General features: G+C 41.7%; 1 protein-coding gene across 2 annotated transcripts in view; it reads left to right on the forward strand.

Annotated features, from left to right (window-relative positions):
* LOC140492200 (kazal-type serine protease inhibitor domain-containing protein 1-like) overlaps positions 1-20,571 on the forward strand; it is a 50,184-nt gene that overhangs the window by 16,996 nt on the left and 12,617 nt on the right. For both annotated transcript variants that reach the window (XM_072591076.1, XM_072591075.1), the window contains exons 3-4: positions 18,156-18,316; positions 18,728-18,875. In XM_072591076.1, coding sequence (XP_072447177.1) covers positions 18,156-18,316; positions 18,728-18,875 — 309 coding nt within the window. The remainder of the gene's footprint in view (positions 1-18,155; positions 18,317-18,727; positions 18,876-20,571) is intronic.

The raw sequence follows: 20,571 nt of genomic DNA on the forward strand, positions 1-20,571 counted from the left end.
ACATGACGGATCTTGAAGTGGCAGGCAACAGGAAGCTCGGGTCCTTTGTCTGCCTAACTGCTGTGTTCTCTCTCTCCCTCTGGGCTCCATCTCTACCCATCATTTACTCCTTCTCCTTCATCCTATCCCCCTCAACCTTACCAATTTCCCTCTGTCTTCAGCATGTAGGGTCACTGGACTTGAAACTTTAGCTCTGCTTTCTTTCCATAGATGCTGCCTGACCAGCTGAGTTTCTCTAGCAGTTTCCAGCTTTGTTTCAGATTCCCCGCATTTTAAGTTCTTTGTTTTTTGCTTCACAAACTGACTTATCACACAAATACTCCTGATCATTGGAAGAAGAATCAGTTATGTCACATGAATATGCTTCAATGGTATCATATGCTGCAATGGTATCATTGTAGGGAAGAGGATAAGGAGGAATAAGAGTGTCAGGTGGTCAACGGAGTTGAAAATGAAAGGATAATGAAAGTGAGGTCAAGGAAGAGGTGGACAGTTCTGAGAAACTAGACTTTGTATAGGTTATAGAAAGGTAACTGCAAGTATTTACGAACGAGAGGGACCGTATTGTTGAAGAGGAGAGTGTGAAACGGACTGATAAGCTACAAGAGATACCTGTTAGGAAGGAAGATGTGTTGGACATTTTGAACAACTTGAGGATAGACAAGTCCCCCGGGCCTGACGGGATATATCCTAGGATTATGTGGGAAGCAAGAGAGGAAATTGCAGTACCGTTGGCAATGATCTTCTCGTCTTCACTGGCAACTGGGGTGGTACCAGGGGACTGGAGAGTAGCGAATGTTGTGCCCCTGTTCAAAAAAGGGAATAGGGATAACCCCGGGAATTACAGGCCAGTTAGTCTTACTTCTGTGGCAGGCAAAGTAATGGAAAGGGTACTGAGGGATAGGATTTACGAGTATCTGGAAAGACACTGCTTGATTAGGGACAGCCAGCACGGATTTGTGAAGGGTAGGTCTTGCCTTACAAGTCTTATTGAATTCTTCGAGGAGGTGACCAAGCATGTGGATGAGGGTAGAGCAGTGGATGTAGTGTACATGGATTTTAGTAAGGCATTTGATAAGGTTCCCCATGGTAGGCTTATGCGGAAAGTCAGGAGGCATGGGATAGAGGGAAATTTGGCCAATTGGATAGAAAACTGGCTAACCGGTAGAAGTCAGAGAGTGGTGGTAGATGGTAAATATTCAGCATGGAGTCCAGTTACAAGTGGAGTTCCGCAGGGATCAGTTCTGGGTCCTCTGCTGTTTGTAATTTTTATTAATGACTTAGAGGAGGGAGTCGAAGGGTGGGTCAGTAAATTTGCAGATGATACAAAGATAGGTGGAGTTGTGGACAGTGAGGAGGGCTGTTGTCGGCTGCAGAGGGACTTAGATAGGATGCAGAGCTGGGCTGAGGAGTGGCAGATGGAGTTCAACCCTGCCAAGTGTGAGGTTGTCCATTTTGGAAGAACAAATAAGAATGCGGAATACAGGGTTAATGGTAGGGTTCTTGGTCAGGTGGAGGAACAGAGGGATCTTGGGGTCTATGTACATAGATCTTTGAAGGTTGCCACTCAGGTGGATAGAGTTTGTAAGAAGGCCTATGGAGTATTATCGTTCATTAGCAGAGGGATTGAATTCAAGAGTCGTGAGGTGATGTTGCAGCTATACAGGACTTTGGTTAGGCCACATTTGGAGTACTGTGTGCAGTTCTGGTCGCCTCACTTTAGGAAAGATGTGGAAGCTTTGGAGAGGGTGCAGAGAAGATTTACCAGGATGTTGCCTGGAATGGAGAGTAGGTCTTACGAGGATAGGTTGAGAGTTCTCGGCCTTTTCTCGTTGGAACGGCGAAGGATGAGGGGTGACTTGATCGAGGTTTATAAGATGATCAGAGGAATAGATAGAGTAGACAGTCAGAAACTTTTTCCCCGGGTACAACAGAGTGTTACAAGGGGACATAAATTTAAGGTGAAGGGTGGAAGGTATAGGGGAGATGTCAGGGGTGGGTTCTTTACCCAGAGAGTGGTGGGGGCATGGAATGCGCTGCCCGAGGGAGTGGTAGAGTCAGATTCATTGGCGACCTTTAAGCGGCATTTGGATAGGTACATGGATGGGTGCTTAATCTAGGATAGAAGTTCGGCACAACATCGTGGGCCGAAGGGCCTGTTCTGTGCTGTATTGTTCTATGTTCTATGTTCTAATGAAGTCATATTCATCGTCAATTCCATGATTAGAAGATTGCATTGATATGGTTGACAGTGCCTCATTCCTTTCTAAGACTGTTAATACCAATAGCTAAAGAAGTATCTGTTTTTGTTATACCCAAATGGTTCATATCAATGTTGAGTGATGACATTAAGGTATCGAACACCCCAGCTACATTCCAGAAATTTATGAATCAAGTTGCAGCAAAGTTTTGTAACAATGCAATTTACTTAGACAATGTTGGGGTCACACATGAAAAGAGCATGTGAAACAAGTCAAAGACCTGTTTAAGCAATCACAGTTGGCTGGTTTTGTGAAAGATTTAGCCAAAAGTTAATTTGGAAAAGCAAGAGTAACTTACCTGGAACATCTTGTTGAAGAAGGGCAAGTGTATCAAGGACAGCAAAAGTGAAGGCTCAAATAGAACTCCCTGTTCTTAAACCTAAAGGAGAAATCATGAGAGTTTTTGGAATGTTTGGATTTTACTGGAAATTTGTGCATAATTTCAGTACAAACAAATAAAAGTGACATAGCCAGGCAGACTTTGAGAAGCTAAAGCTAATCTTAACAAATGATCCATAAGACATTGTAACGGAAATTAGGTCATTCAGCCCATCGAGTCTTCTCCACCATTCAATCACGCCTTAAGTTTTTCAACTCCATTCTTTCGCTTTATTCCCATAACACTTGATCCCCTTGATACTCAAGAACTTACCTATCTCAGTTTTAAATATACTCAATGACCTGGCCTCCACAGTCTTCTGTGGCAATTAATTCCATAGATTCACCACTTTCTGGCTGAAGAAGTTTCTCCTTATCTCTGTTATAAAAGGTCTACTTTACACTAAGGCTATGCCCTCAGGTCCCAGTCTCTCCCACCAATGGAAATATCTTCCTAACATGTACTCTGTCCAGGCCATTCAGTATTCTGTATGTTTCAATTAGATTCCCCCCCCTCATCCTTTGAAACTCCAGTATAAATCCAGAGTCCTCAAAAGTTTGCCATTTGTTAAACTTTTCACTCCTGGGACCATTCTCATGAACCTCCACTGTTGGCTGTCGGGATTTTTCTATAGATTATAGAATTCCTGCAGTGCAGAAGCAGCACATTCTCCACAGAGTTGAGAGTGTGGTGCTAGAAAAGCACAGCAGGTCAGGCAACATCCGAGGAGCAGGAGAATCGATGTTTCGGGTAAAAGCTCTTTATCAGAAATGAGGCTGATTCGGTCCATAGAGTCCACAACAATGCCCCGAAGAGCTTCCCATCGAGACCTATCCCTGAAACCCTGTATTTCCCATGGCTAATCCACCTACCTTGCTACATCCCTGGACACAATGGGACAATTGAGCATGACGGATCCATCTAACATCCTTGGACTGTGGGAGGAAACTGGAGCACCCAGCAGAAACCCACGGAGACTCAGGAAGAATGTACAAACTCCATATAGACAGTTGCTCAGGTTTGGAATCGAACCTGGGTCACTGGTGGTGTGAGGCAGCAGTGCTAACCACTGAGCCACCGTGCCACATTCTAGATCTTTCAAAATGACAACTGAAGCTAATGACTTAAGTGTGGATGTTATCTTGTATTATGATGAGGAGTCCAGAATAAAGAAGCCAGTGGGGCACTTTTCTAAGAAACTAAACCAGTACCAGAAGAAGTACTCTACTGTGGAAGAAGAGATTTTGGGATTATTATTGGTTCTTCAACTTTTTGAAGTCTATGTCTGACACAGAAATAAGGAATATTAATTGACACTGATTATAATCTACTGGCCTTCACTGAAAAGTTTAAAGCTCTTCAGATGAAGTATTTTGTTGTAACTATTTAATGTAAAGATTAATCATATTACTGGAAAAGATCATATAATAGATGCATTGTCCCAAGTGTAAAATTTTGGGTAAAAGTTAAAGGTATAAATGATGAGAAGACTGTATAACAAGGGAGCACAAATTAATGGATATAAGTTTGTGTCATATTGTTAGTGTATCACATATTTTGTAACAAAGCACATCTTTTGAAAAAAAAACAGAAAGTGCTGGAAAATCTCAGCAGGTCTAGCAGCATCTGTGGAGAGAAATCAGACTTAACATTTTGGGTCCAGGTACACTTCGTCAGAACTCTTTTTTTTAATTGGCATTTCAAGCTTTCAACAGGCATGTAAAGTCCATATCTTTAAACTTTTGAGTTTTTTAAATTGTAGCCTGAAGTGGAAAAAAAATTTTGGAAACCAGGGATTTCAGGGATTACTGCATGGTTTGAAAGCAAGCAACTTGATACCTGATACTAAAGCAGCTCACCACCACCTTCTCAAGAGCGACTAGGGATGGCAATAAATTCGAGACAAGCTAGTGATGCCCACATCCCATGAATGGGTTTCAAAGAAAACCTCATTGTGAACATTATTTGCACAGCAAATATAGCAGATATAGCAGATGTTGCAGATGAACTGGTGTTGAAGGGTTTGTGCAAATGGAATTTGGTTGACACCAAGTTACTGATTGGTAACTGGTCCATAAGCCAATGACAAAGGTCTCCTACCTATCAAGAATTATGTGATTGGTTCACTAATAGCTGAACAGCTTGGGGCTGTGAACAAGATACAGAGAAGTCTTCAGACCATCATCAGGTTAAGAGCTCTCTCCATGTTTTCTGTAGTCAGCTACTTTAAACCTGAAGAAAAAAAATTCCTTCCTTCAGTCGTTGCTGCAAGCTGTGACTTTTAATTAATATAAGCCTTTTATAATTGAACTGGCCACCCTGTGCCTGTTGCAAATCACTGGAAACATCCTGAAAAGGATGATTGAGAAACCGCATTCTGAACAGAACAGAAATCATAAGAACCATCTCAGCATCAATGAGAACTGAAACCACTGAACTTCTTTCCCACATTTTCCCACCAACGATAATCCATGTTCTTTTTTTTTTGTCTGGATGTGTGTTTGTTTGTGTAATGGGGAATTTATACAGAGATTAGACTTTTAATGAGAGAAGATATATGCCAATGGTTCATAATGAAAATATACTCTGTTTCCCATCAACTTGGACCAAAAAGATAGCTTTATCATGGGAATTCTTCGTACTTTCAAAAATCTTTTCAAATGTCAATTTAAGAAATATTGAACCTTGATTTCCAGCACAGCCGGTTGTTATTATATGTTAGTTCTGTTCTCATGCAATCCCATGTTATAAGAAAATCATGTAATAGTAGCACCATTTAAATTAATCGGGCTGGAATCACGTTATACATGTTAAAACTTCGTGCTTTAGAAAATGTGTCCCCAATTTGTCAATTGTGTTATAGCGAATGTGTGTTAATGAAACACGTGTTATAGCAGAATGACCTGTGCTATTGAGGCATGAAAATAAAGAGCATTGTGTAATACAACTCACTGAGTGTATTAAAGAGCACTGTGTAATACAGCTTACTGCATGTAATAGAGTACTGTTTAATACAGATCACGGAATATAATAGAGAGCATTGTGTAATACAGAGCACTGGGTGTAACAGAGAACACACTGTAACAGAGAACACACTGGCTGTAATAGAGAGCACGGTTTATTACAGTTCACTAATTGTAATAGAGAGCACTGTGTATTAAGGTTCACTGAAACAGAGGAAATGTGTATTATAGCTTATTGTGTGCAATAGCGCACTGTGCATAATTGATGGCAATGTGTATTACAGCTCACTGGGTATAATAGAGAAACTGTGTCATGTGGTGTGATAGAGAGCATGATATATCACAGCTCACTTGGTAGATTGATGGCAATGTGTATTATAGTTCATTGGGCGTAATAAAGAGTACTATTTATTGTGGTTCACTGGGAATAATAAAAAAAACTGTTTATTACAGCTTATTGTGCTTAATAGAATCACAGTGTCTTGCAATTCCCTGGCTGTAATGGTCAGCACTGCTTATTACCATTCACTGGGTGTGACAGACTGTGCATTGCAGTTCACTGAGTGAATTAGACCATATGTTATTATGTCAGTAAGTGTAATAGTCAGCACTATGTAGTACAGATCACAGACTGCAATAGAGAGAGATGTTTCTTACTGCTAGTTTTGTAAAATTGAATTTTCTGTATTACAGTTCACTTGGTGCAATAGGGAACACTGTCTTACCTTCTGGGTATTATACTGAACATTGCGTATTACAGTTTACTTGGTTTAATAGAGACTACTGCATATCATAACTTATGGGGTGTAATAGAGCACTGCATTTTAAAACTTACTGGGTTTAATAGAGAGAACGGTGTGTTACGACTCACTGGATGTTCTAAAGAGTATTGTATTTTATTATTCCCTGGGTGTAATGGAGGGGACTGTGCATTACAGTTTATTTGATGTGAGTGCTGTGTATTATAGTTCACTGAGTAGGCTACAGAGAACTTTGTGCTAATAGAGATTACTGTATACACTATACTACAGACTTTTCTGAAGAGTCATACCGGACTTGAAATGTTAACTCTGTTTCTGTCTCCATAGATGCTGCCAGACCTGCTGAGTTTCTACAGCATTCTCCATGTTTGCTACATTTCAGCCAAGGTTGTTTTCAACTCCTCAACTGAAGTTTGAACCCACTTGACTAACTGACACAATCTCCATAAATACCTCAATAAAAAATGAAAAAAGCTGCCATTGTTGGAAATTAGCAAGAAAAACAGAAATTGCTGGAAATTTTCAGCAGGTCTGGCAGCATCTGTGGAGAGAAATCAGAGCTAACATTTCAGGTCCAGTAACTCATCTTTAGAACTGATGGTAGCTAGGAAAATGTTGGTTTTTATGCAAAAGATAGAGTGAGGGAGAAGGAGTGAGGAGTAAGTGATAGGTGGAGATGGAGTCCAAAAGAGAGAAGAATAGTTGGACAGACAAGGGAGTGGAGAATGAATGACTGTTGATGAAGACCATTTGTGGCTAACAATGGGTAGTCACATCGAAGGATCAAAAAGCGACGTCGTTATTAATGCTTGGCCGCCACAAGCCACTTATCCCTCCCCCACCCCCACCCCCACCCTATCTTCTGCATCTCAGGAATAAAAGAATGACTAGGGTAGGAATAGGTCCAGTCAAGGATAGTAGTGGGAAGTTGCGTGTGGAGGCTGAAGAGATTGGGGAGACACTGAATGAATTCTTTTCGTCAGTGTTCACTGAGGAACAGGACATTGTTGCCAATGTGAATACTGAGTCACAATTAATTAGAATGGACGGCTTTGAGGTATGTAGGGAAGAGGTGTTGGAAATTCTGGAAAGGGTGAAAATAGATAAGTCCCCTGGGCCTGATGGCATTTATCCTAGGATTCTCTGGGAAGCAAGGGAGGAGATTGCAGAGCCATTGGCCTTGATTTTTATGTCCTCGTTGTCTACAGGAATAGTGCCAGAAGACTGGAGGATAGCAAATGTGGTTCCCTTGTTCAAGAAGGGGAGTAGAGATAACCCTAGTAACTATAGGCCGGTGAGCCTCACTTCTGTTGTGGGCAAAGTCTTAGAGAGAATTGTAAGGGATAGGATTTATGAACATCTGGAGAGGAATAATGTGAGCAAGGATAGTCAGCATGGTTTTGTGAAGGGCAGATCATGCCTCACAAACCTTATTGAATTCTTTGAGAAGGTGACTAAGGAGGTGGACGAGGGTAAAGTGGTAGATGTGGTGAATATGGATTTTAGTAAGGCGTTTGATAAGGTTCCCCATGATAGTCTACTGCAATAAATACGGAGGTATGGCATTGAGGATGAGTTGGAGGTTTGGATTAGGAATTAGCTGGCTGGAAGAAGACAGAGGGTAGTAGTTGATGGTAAAGGTTCATCTCAGAAACATAGAAACATAGAAAAAAATACAGCGCAGTTTGGCCCTCGATGTTGCGCCGATCCAAGCCCACCTAACCTACACTAGCCCACTATCCTCCATATGCCTATCCAATGCCCGTTTAAATACCCATAAAGAGGAAGAGTCCACCACTGCTACTGGCAGGGCATTCCATGAACTCACGACTCGCTGAGGAAAGAATCTACCTTTAACATCTGTCCTATTCTTACCACCTCTTAATTTAAAGCTATGCCCCCTAGTAATAGCTGACTCCATACGTGGAAAAAGGTTCTCATGGTCAACCCTATCTAAACCCCTAATCATCTTGTACACCTCTATCAAGTCACCCCTAAACCTTCTTTTCTCCAATGAAAACAGCCCCAAGTGCCTTAGCCTTTCCTCATACGATCTTCCTACCATACCAGGCAACATCCTGGTAAACCTCTTCTGCACCCGTTCCAGTGCCTCCACATCCTTCCTATAGTATGGCGACCAAAACTGCACACAATATTCCAGATGCGGCCGCAGCAGAGTCTTATACAACTGCAACATGACCTCAGGACTCCGGAACTCAATTCCTCTACCAATAAGAGCCAGTACGCCATATGCCTTCTTCACCGCACTATTTACCTGGGTGGCAACTTTCAGAGATCTGTGTACATGGACACCAGGATCCCTCTGCTCATCAACACTACCAAGTATCCGACCATTAGCCCAGTACCCCATCTTTTTGTTACTCATACCAAAGTGAATCACCTCACACTTACCCACATTGAACTCCATTTGCCACCTTTCTGCCCAACTCTGCAGCTTATGTCTGCGTGGGTATCCTCCGGGTGCTCCGGTTTCCTCCCACAGTCCAAAGATGTGCAGGTCAGGTGAATTGGCCATCATAAATTGCCCGTAGTGTAGGTAAGGGGTAGATGTAGGGGTATGGGTGGGTTGCGCTTCGGCGGGGCGGTGTGGACTTGTTGGGCCGAAGGGCCTGTTTCCACACTGTAAGTAATCTAATCTAATCTAATCTAATCTTATGTATATTCCGCTGTAACCTGACACATCCTTTCTCACTGTCAACAACTCCACCGACTTTCGTATCATCCGCAAACTTGCTCACCCAACCTTCTAGCCCCTCCTCCAGGTCATTTATAAAAATGACATACAGCAATGGTCCCAAAACAGATCCTTGCGGAACACCGCTAGTAACTGCACTCCAAGATGAACCTTTACCATCAACTACTACCCTCTGTCTTCTTCCAGCCAGCCAATTCCAAATCCAAACCTCCAACTCACCCTCAATGCTATACCTCCATATTTTTTGCAGTAGCCTACCATGGGGAACCTAATCAAACGCCTTACTAAAATCCATATACACCACATCTACCGCTTTACCCTCATCCACCTCCTTAAGTGCAGTTACTAGCGGTGTTCCACAAGGATCTGTTTTGGGACCATTGCTGTTTGTCATTTTTATAAATGACCTGGAGGAGGGGCTAGAAGGTTGGGTGAGCAAGTTTGCGGATGATACGAAAGTCGGTGGAGTTGTTGACAGTGAGGAAGGATGTTTAAGGTTATAACGGGATATAGATAAGCTGCAGAGCTGGGCAGAAAGATGGCAAATGGAGTTCAATGTGGGTAAGTGTGAGGTGATTCACTTTGGTATGAGTAACAAAAAGATGGGGTACTGGGCTAATGGTCGGATACTTGGTAGTGTGGATGAGCAGAGGGATCTTGGTGTCCATGTACACAGATCTCTGAAAGTTGCCACCCAGGTAAATAGTGCGGTGAAGAAGGCATATGGCGTACTGGCTTTTATTGGGAGAGGAATTGAGTTCCGGAGTCCTGAGGTCATGTTGCAGTTGTATAAGTCTCTGGTGCGGCCGCATCTGGAATATTGTGTGCAGTTTTGGTCGCCATACTATAGAAAGGATGTGGAGGCACTGGAACGGGTGCAGAGGAGGTTTACCAGGATGTTGCCTGGTATGGTAGGAAGATCGTATGAGGAAAGGCTGAGGCACTTGGGGCTGTTTTCATTGGAGAAAAGAAGGTTTGGGGTGACTTGATAGAGGTGTACAAGATGATTAGGGGTTTAGATAGGGTTGACCATGTGAACCTTTTTCCACATATGGAGTCAGCTATTATGAGGGGGCATAGCTTTAAATTAAGGGATGGTAGGTAGGGGTAGATTCTTTACTCAGCGAGTCGTGAGTGCATGGAATGCCCTGCCAGTAGCAGTGGTGGACTCTCCCTCTTTATGGGTATTTAAACGGGCATTTGGATAGGCATATGGAGGATAGTGGGCTAGTGTAGGTTAGGTGGGCTTGGATCGGCGCAACATCGAGGGCCAAAGGGCCTGTACTGCGCTGTATCTTTCTATGTTCTATGTTCTAAAACTAACTTTTCCTCACTACCGTCAGTTCTGAAGAAGGGTCACTGGACCTGAAACATTATCTCTGATTTCTCTCCATCGATGCTACCAGAGCTGCTGCGATTTTCCAGCAATTTTTATTTTTGTACATAAACACTTAACTGGGAACAAATTGAAACTAATCAGTTACTCTGCCTTCTCCCTCCATTTCAAGTTGGCACTTTTGCATTCTTACTCCCTCTAACTCCCTCAGCTCTATTTGAAACCCTTTCCCCTCCTTATTTAGTGTATGCATTGTTCCTTTCCATTCCCTTCCAGTTAATAGTGACACTTCTGTCCACCCCAAGGTGTTTTTCCCAACTTGTGCCTTCTTTCAATTCTTTTTTCTTTCCATATATTCCCACTTCACTTTCATCATCATTGCTAGCTTATATGCTGTCCTTGCCATCCATTTATATCCCTTTCTCTCACCTTTCAATGTCATTCATATCCCTCCATTTAGTATCACTCTAACAAGATTCTTGCTACTCAATGAATTGATTTCAGCTGCTTTTCTCACAAGAATTTTCATCCTCAACATACAGCAACTAGAATCACTTTAAATGGGAGTGCTGCTGAGTAAGAACAACGAAGGTGAAAGGATTCCGTTCTTGCTATTTTTAATAAAACACATTAAAAAAATATAACCATAAAATTATATTCCACACAAGCATGGTACAATTTGTAACTATGATGACTTCCACTTATTTACCTGTTTTTCTGAACCTTCCTCTTCCTTCAGCAACTCATCATTTATTTCCTGGGAACACAAAACGAAAGCAAGATGAGAAAAAAAATCTTAGTTTAGTTCAGGAAAATTGCTGGAAAATTCCACTCAACCCCAAAAGTGATCACACGGGACCAATATGACCATGGGTACACAGCATCTGCTCCGGCGAAAGCCGAACACATGCTGGAGGAAAGGTATCTGAAAAGCACCTGAATTCTAGTGAGGCAATTCTGGACTGAATAGTGAGGTCAACATCTTCAGACCATGAACTCTTTCCTCCATTTCAATACTTCGTTTCTCTCCCTGAGTATCAGAGTGATCTTGTTTTTATGCTTTGCTTTCAGCTCAGTATCCACTTCCTCAGCCACATCTCATCAGCCTCCTTTCCAATGGTCTTCCCTCCCTCAGACTGTTCTTCTACAATGTCCCCTCCCTCAGTTCATCTTCCCTCAATCTGTCCTCCTCAATTAGTCATGCCTCCTTTCCCCTTGATCAGTCATGCCTCCTTCAATCTCTCCTCCTTATTTTCCCACACCTCAGTTTTCCTTCTCTTAATTTTCTCCCCTTACTATAATGTATCCTTACAATAAGGATTTGGAAAAGAACTGCTTTCATATCACCGAATCAAGTGTTCTCAATTGACCACGGACTGAGTGTTATGCTCCAACCCTACTGCTGTGTTTACATGTGGGAGCAAGTAAAACAGGATAACTGGCTAGATAATTGTGCTACCCTCCTGGTGGGTAAGGCATTTGTAAACCTATTTGCCCATAGGCCTTTGACGGCCTTGAACTGGTCAATAAATGGGTCTGTTTCAACCGCCATCACAAGCAGATGTGCCACTAATGAAGGTGAATAACGGAGGCCAGTCTGTGTTTTAACTAAAAGCCAGCAAGGGAGATTAGAGTAATAGAAATAGAATTAGAAGCATAAAATACAGAAAATAGGAGCAGGAGTAGGCCATTCGGCCATTTGAGCCTCCTCCACTATTCAATATAATTATGGTTGGTCATCCAACTCAGAACTTCTTGCTTTCTCCCCATACCCTCTGATCCCTTTAACCCTAAGAATTATATCTAAAACCTTCTTGAAAACATTCAATATTTGGTCTCAACCACTTTCTAGGGCAAAGAATTCTCAGGACGACTCATCTCAGTCCTAAATGGCCTACTCTGTATCCTTAAGTTGTGATCCTTGGTTCTGGACATGCTGATCTTTGGGACTATCCTTCCTCTTGTTACCCTGTCTTGTCCTGTTAGGATTTATAGATTTCTAGGAGATCCCCCACCTTCAATTCTCTAAACTCCAGTGAATATAATCTGACTAATCCAGTCTCTTTTCATACATCAGCCCTGCCATTCCAAGAATTAGCCTGTTGAAGTTTCATTGCACTCACTCCATAACCTGAATATTCTTCCTCAGATAAAGAGGCCAAAACTGCAAACAACACTCTAGATATGATCTCACCAAGGCCCTATCCCAACTGCAGCAAGACATCACTGCTACTGTACCTCTGTCCTCTCACTATGAAGGCTAACACACTATTTGTCTTCTTCACTGCCTCCTGCAACCACATGCTTACTTTCAGCGACAGGGGAACAAACAAACCTAGCTCTTATTGCACCTTCCCCTTTCCCAATCTATCGCCATTTAAATAATCCACCTTCCTATTGTTGCTACCAAAAGAGATAACCTCATGTTTTTCTTATACTTTGCCTGACATGCATTGCTTACTCACTTAACTTGTCCAAACTATATTAACTTCTTTGAGGGAGCTGTATGCACATCAGGGGGCACAACATCCTATAGATGGTACTGCTCCTTTGGGCCTCCTACTCCTGGGCTCCATAACATTACAGCCCCAGCCTTTCCCTTCCTGATTGTCTCTCATCCCTTCCATACCTAAAATGTACTTTTTAACCTTGCTCCTTCAGGCTCCTTCTCCTTGGGCTTGCTTGCAGTTCCACCCCTGTCCTATCCTGAATTCTGTAGTTTCTGGGACATTCAGCTGCCAGCCAATCAGATTGTGCTTGAGGGGGCTGTCCCACTATCAGCTTGCTAACACTATGCCTAGCTGTATAAAGCCATGGGTTCTTGAGGTGCAGTGGTAATGTGCCTACTTCTAAGATAGAGGGCCCGGGTTCAAGTCTCACCTGCCTTGAAGGTGTGTCCAAACAGGGACTGATGTAAAAAATGCATGGATGTTTTTAATTGACTTGCTCATTGCAGCAACATTTTAAAAAGCTGACTGTACCTGAACTGTCTTTTTACTGGGCTATTGAGGACAGGAGGGGAAGGTTGGGGTTAGTGGAGCCAATGTTACATTTCCCTGTGAAATTAATCTGTGCCTTCCCAATTACTCTTTCTCAACTTGGATGCTTTAACCTAGGGTTTTCAGTAGCAACATTGTAGCACACCTCAGTCCAAACTATGTATATGTCTTTAGATAATAGTGGAGTTAAAATTGAACATGATAATGTAGGCACTGTCATCTGCATTGTCTATGACTAATTTCATCCCACGTGAGATTAATTTGTTGTTGCCTTCAATCTGCTTGATTTCACAAGATTCAAAGAGTGCATTCTCTGTGGTTCTCTGCTAATCAGAAACCTCCTTTATCTTTCTCCAACCGTAATGGGTGTAGTTTGTTAGAGAGCTGTGGAGATTCCAACACAAATGGATTTGGGTAAGAGAGTGATTCATTATCTTCACATCTCATGTAACACACTCACTGACAGGAGGTTCTTGGATCAGTGTTTCTGCATTCCTGAATGTCGCTGTCAAAATCAGGCAAATATCAGGAGAGACATTTATGATCAGTAACAGGCAGCTAAATTGCAAATCCACTTAAACATATGGAGCTGTGTTTATGTCTAAGAGTGGCATGCTGTAAAACAGGTCACATCTCCAAAGCAGATTGAGTGACTGTCACTGCTAATGAGTCATGCTTGCCAGCTCTTTGTTTGTACTTATCTGTGTCCAATAAATTTTCATCTTCCATATATATAGCTGTACACCCCTGTACCAGGCAGTAAAACAAATCCTACTATCACTGCTTGTCAATGTAGTATCTGATACAATTGTGGCAATGTTCTTTTTGGATCATCCACCCTGATGTCTCAGCTTGCAAAACATGAAAAGAAAAATAGATTTTGGTTTGGAACTGGGGCCTATTTTGCTGAACTTTACTGTTAGATCTTAAAGAAAGAAGTTTTAATTTTCTAGAAGGCCCTCTATGTGTGCAAATTTCTTTCTGAATTTACTACATGAAAATAGTGACTGCACTTCAAAAAGTACTTCATCGGCATTTTGGCAGGGCACTATATAAATGAAAATTCTTTCTGGCTTGGAGTAAAGACAGGCTGGAATTGCATAAAACTCTATTTCAAAAGCATTCTTGAAATTCTTAGAAGAGCATTAATCTGTTCATTTTGTAACCTGAAACTGCAGAACTCTCTGTGGCACATCAATTTACTTGTGGCTCCCAACTGAGCTATCATGGCCAAGATCCAGATCTGCACAAGCCTTCAGATTGTGAATGGCAGTGCAGTGTGTTAAGGAGGGTGAAACTGTCTGGTCCAGAGGACCCTCACATTGTTCTCTTCCGAGACTATGCTCAGAGCTTGTAACAGAATTATACTGTCACTTCTGACTTGCTGTGAAGCAGCAACCATTTCATAACAATGCAGAGATGGCAAAGTTCTTACAGTTCTGCCCTTGATCCAAACAATAATTCTAGAGCACATGATTGTTCTTTAATGCTGACATATTCTTTTATTGTATCATTTGGCATCATGCATGGTGCATTCTCACTCCATTGAGTCATGCATTGGCTAAAATATTTGCTCAGTTGGTCCAAATTCACAATAGCTAATCCCACAGTGGATTTTAAATATCCGAATTGTTTCCAGTGTTTGTCACAATGAGGATAAAGGAAGTATTATTCTGTTCGCTATAAAACCTTGCAAAACCTTCTCTCTAATGTATAGATAGAAACTGAGGACACAAATGAAACAGTTCATTAAAAAATGTATAAAATCCAAAGATATACTGAGGGCTGTGGTAACAGTAAGTAAGGTTGGATTGTGAATGATTGCAGCTCTTACATTGCTACAAGAGTTTTAGTTTCAAAATGGCGTGGATGTGAGTAGTGAAGAGATGAGGGACTGAATATCACAGATCATACACACTGACAGTAATAATATCCCGACTGGCTTTCTATGTTCCCAATGGGTGAGACTCCTCTTTTAGACTATAAGATAGTAAAGCAGAAGTTGGTCTCTCAGCTATCAAGTCTGCTCTGCCAGTCAATGAAATCACTACTGATCTGATAACTCTTGACTCTGCTTTCCTGCCTTTTTCTCAAAACTCCCAATTCCCTTACTGATATAAAACTCTGTGTATCTCAGCCTTGAATATACTTAATGACCCAGCCTCCACAGCCCTCTGCAGTAAAGAATTCCACAGATTTACTGCCTCTGAGAAAATAAATTCCTCCTTACATCTGCTGTAAATACACTCTGAAATTATGCCTTTTGTTCCTAGACACTCCCTCACAAAGGGAAGCAACCTTTCTATGTCTACTCTGTCAAGTCCTTTAAGAATCTTGTATGTCCTTTAAGAATCTTGAATCTTGCAAAAACGGACTGCCTCCAATACCAGTATATCTTTCCTTAAACAAGGAACCCAAAACTGTTCAGAGTTCTAACTGCAGTCTGACTACTGCCTTGTATCATTTTGGCAAAATTTTCCTTCTTCAATATTCATTTACCTTTGAAATAAAAGCTGATATTCCATTTGTCTTCTATACTATCTTTTGAACCTGGATGAACTCATTAGGACTTCTCAGCTGAAACATTATTCTCACATCATGTCTGCTTATTTCTGTTAACAAAAAATGAGGTGGTTGCAAATGGGTTATAAAATGTGGAAGGAAGTGTAGAAGATTTGCTTAGATCCAGTGCCACTTGGGACAGTAGAGAACAAGATTCTGCTATAGGCCACAGTCCATTGCAATCATTTTCAGTTCAGCCCAGGTGGTGTCCCACTCATGACGGTCTTCTTTGGCCCAGCCCTTTCTTCTTTTTCCATCTTGAGGTATCTTTACACTTGGCAACAATGGCAGACATCTCTGAGTTTACCACGAACAGACTTAGAACTTCCCAAACACCCAAAAAAGTCTTCTTGCTATCAGGTTTTAAATAGTTTTGCTGCAAATTACCTAATTACCTCTGAGATGAAAGGGAGTGGGACCAAAGATAGCATTTCAATCTGGAAGCATAGTTTCACATTGCCGTGTAGAGGCACAAAGGAAGCCAATTTTGAGATCAGGTTACAGGCTTCCCCATACATCAATGACCATCACAGACAGATAGCAGGGGTTTATACAGTCAGTAGTGTAAAAGGCAGCTTGAACTTTATTGCAGCTGGATTCAGGAGAAAAATAGTCTCTAGTCAAATAGACATGTCCTTTGACCTTCTACAGGGTATAGGCGATTTGGCCTTAAGTGTCCCAGGGTACAGAATAATCAGAACAGGCTGCACTGTTGGTGTCAGAGGAAAGAAATTCTGTGAAAATTGAAGTAAGCCGAGAGATGGTCACATGAGGATGTTTCCACTTCTGGGTGATTCCAAAACTAACAGTAATTAGAAGATGTGGATGATAGCAGAACTGAGAGGCTATAACTATGATGAGATAATGTTTTCAGCTTTCTAAACACCTTCATAGACTTCTTTGGCAAATGGTTGTAACTGCTTTGTAATTGTAAGTAACCAAACTCCAAACACTCCTGGTAAGGAAAGATTAGGGTTTTTAGATTAGATTAGATTACTTACAGTGTGGAAACAGGCCCTTCGGCCCAACAAGTCCACACTGACCGGCCGAAACGCATCCACCCACACCCATTCCCATACATTTACCTTGCACCTAACACTAAGGGCAATTTAGCATGGCCAATTCACCTAACCTGCACATCTTTGGACTGTGGGAGGAAACCAGAGCACCCGGAGGAAACCCACGCAGACACGGGGAGAACGTGCAAACTCCACACAGTTAGTCGCCTGAGGCGGGAATTGAACCCGGGTCTCTGGCGCTGCGAGGCAGCAGTGCTAACCACTGTGCCACTGTGCCACCCCAGAGTTTTAGCTCTGAAGTCTGAGTTGACCTCGAGCAGGATGCTTCCATCCAATGTGTGTGTGGATATGCGTTTCCCAACCCTATTGTGTGGGTTGCGGGAGCCTGTAAAACCCTTTTGCTAACTTGGACTTACCGGCTAGTCAGCTGATATGAAAATGGTTGTGGGCATGGAAAATGTGTGCATGTTACAACCTGTCAGATGTAATCAGCCTGTGAATCTTTCACTGCTGCATATCAATAGAATGTGTGAGTAATGACAAGAAGCTTACAATAGATCTCTGGTAACAAAGAAAAACATGAACTTGCATTTTGGGAGGGCCTAACACATCCTCACATCATCCCAAAGTATGACACAGAAAATTAAACACCCTGTATGTCATCACAATTGCAATATCAATTGATGTGACATCTAACTTGCAACATTAGGTCTCACAGCAGTAAGATATTCAGCTTTAGACATTGCTTGAGTGATAAATGTTTGTCAGGATACTGGGTTGAATTCTGCTGCTCTTCTTCAAATAGTGTGAGACGATATTTTGCATTGACTTCAGAAGATAGGGCTTTCCTTCTTTTAACATCTCAGCCAAAAGGTGGTACTGTACCTCTAACAGTGAAGTACTGACAGAGTTAGACTAGATCAATTAATCAGGTTTTAAAGTGGATCGTGATTTACAGACCTATCAGATGACCAAAACCTGACACCTGCATGTCAGGGAATATTGATGAGGAGGGGCGGAGACGATGGGGGATGGGGGGTGGGGGGTGGGGGATGGGGGGTGGGGGGTGGGGGGGGAGGGCGGGGGGGGGAAACAGGGAAGGATGTTGAATACTCAATAGATATTCTGGTGTTGGTAACTCTTGTTCACATTGATACAGTTCCATGGATCACCACCCCTCCCCGTGATGTGCACAATATTACTGGCAATGATATTATCTTTGGCTGTGAGGTGTTGGCATATCCCATGGCACTAGTGGAATGGAGAAAGAAAGGGAATGAGAACTTCCTTCCTGGGGATGATGCACATATCTCTATCCAGGTAAGAGATCTTGCTATAAACTGCTTTGGAAATCAGATATGTGTTCTTGAACATTATAATATCATTATTATGTTATTAGACATCATTATCCTGAATATTATATTACATTTATCATATTAATGTATTATTATTGTTATTGAAAATGTTCTTGAATATTGTTAAATGGAAACATAATTCCAAGGTTTTATGTCCAGGAATCATCAAGACAAATGCAAGAGTGCCAAATTTCAAATATTATACCAATTCGAAGAGAAGGAAAAATCTTTAGATTATTTGACAAATTAACTCTGATTGGCTGAAATGTACCCATAGAGAAACCAATGGGGATCTAGGTTCCCCATGCTTTCAGATGGGGAATTCCTACACACAGGACAAAATGTGTCATGATTCCTGATTTACTTTTGTCTAAAGGCAAGAGGTGGGCCAGCACGATACGGTATCACAGGATGGTTGCAGATTCAGGGGCTGAAGAAGTCTGATGAGGGGATCTATACCTGTTACACAAGGAACAAGTATGGAGAAGCGTTCGCATCAGCACATTTAAGAGTGTATGATCCTGGTAAGACCAAGAAATAACATTCGACCAACAGGTTTTTTCCTATCACAAAAATCTTCCACATTCTTGTCACTGCTGCATCTAGTTCAAGGGTTTTCTGGTAGATCATAGCTATCCTAGTTGCATCTTTTGTATTCAAACTATAACCATCCCTTGGTGATCTCAGGCTTAATCTCAAACTCTGAGTAGGATCCTTAACCACATGCTGCAAAAAAAAACTAATGCCATTTCTTGTTCTTTTGCCAAACATCTTAAGTTATGTCCTTGTATTACCAACCCTTTTGCAATTGCAAACAGTTTCTCTGCACACACTCTGTCTAAACCCTTCATAACTTCAAACAATTCTATTAAATCTCCTCTACTTTGAGGAGAACAACCCCAGTGTCTTCAATCACTTCATGTAACCGTAATCCTTAGTCTTGAAGCACTCCTGTAATTCTTTTCTGTATTCTATGCAGGCTTTTGTAGTACAAGGGTTAACGTCTGGGACTATGTGGATAGCACTGCTCATAATGAAGAAGCAGGTGAACACATGATAGAGGGAAATTTATTTTATTCATTCCCGGGATTTGATTGCCTTTGGCTGAACCAGCATTTATTGCCTGCCCCTAGTGGCCCTTGGGAAGGTGCTGGTGAACTGCCTTCTTGAACCACTGCAGTTAGTGGGAGATTCTTAATGCCCTGAAGGTGGGAACTTTTACCCAGCAACAGCAACATTGAAAAAATGGTGATATATTTCAAAGTCTAAATAGTGAGTGGATGATTATGGCATTAGCAAAATATAACGGACAGATGTACAGCAAAGCATAGCTCATTAATTTGTAATAAATGAGTTACTGTTTGAACTGACCAATCACTCATTAATCTATTAGACTATTATACAACTGACAATAATTGTCACATCCTTCCTATAAAGTGATACTCTGAATGTTACACACTGCTTCAACTGGGACTAAATCAGCGTTTGTGTAAAAAACACAAATAATTTTATATTTTTTATATGGTCTTGCACACGTAGCCCACCTTTTTATGCTATCTGTCTGTTGGTCAAGACATTTATTTAAAACATGGATGATCTGCATCTGAACTCCAAATTACCTTAATACCTTTACACAGTGAAAATCTAACCACCTCAAAATGTCCAATGTCCATATCTGTTTTGGGGAGAGAGTTAAAGTTTCTTCTACCCTTTGTGTGAGCAAAGTGCTTTCTGATTTCAGTTGTGGGCATCTTGTGGACATGATGCTAATCATACAATCTGCTTTGTCTCGGATAGTGTTGAGCTTCGAGTATTATTGGAGCTGCATTCATCCTGGCAAATGTAGATTATTTTTTCTAACTCCAGACTTGTGCCTTGCGCATGGTGGACAGGCTTAGGGATGTCAGAAGGTGAATTCCTAGCCTCTGACCTGCTCTTGTAGTCAGTGTATTTATATGGCTAGTCCAGCTCAGCTTCTGGTGAATGGCAACCCCAGGATGTTGACAGTGGAGGAATTCAGTGATTGTTATGACATTGAGTGTTAAAGGGCAATGGTTAGATCATCTCTCATTGGAGATGGTCATTGCCTAGCATTTGTTTGGCACAAGTGCTACTTGTCCCTTTTCAGCCCAAGCCTGCATACTGTCTAAGCTTTGCTGCATTTGGACATGGACTACTTCAGTATCTGAGGAGATGCAAATGATACTGAACATTGTACAA

The sequence above is a fragment of the Chiloscyllium punctatum genome, chromosome 20, assembly GCF_047496795.1.
Source record: "Chiloscyllium punctatum isolate Juve2018m chromosome 20, sChiPun1.3, whole genome shotgun sequence".
Taxonomy (NCBI): Eukaryota; Metazoa; Chordata; class Chondrichthyes; order Orectolobiformes; family Hemiscylliidae; genus Chiloscyllium; species Chiloscyllium punctatum.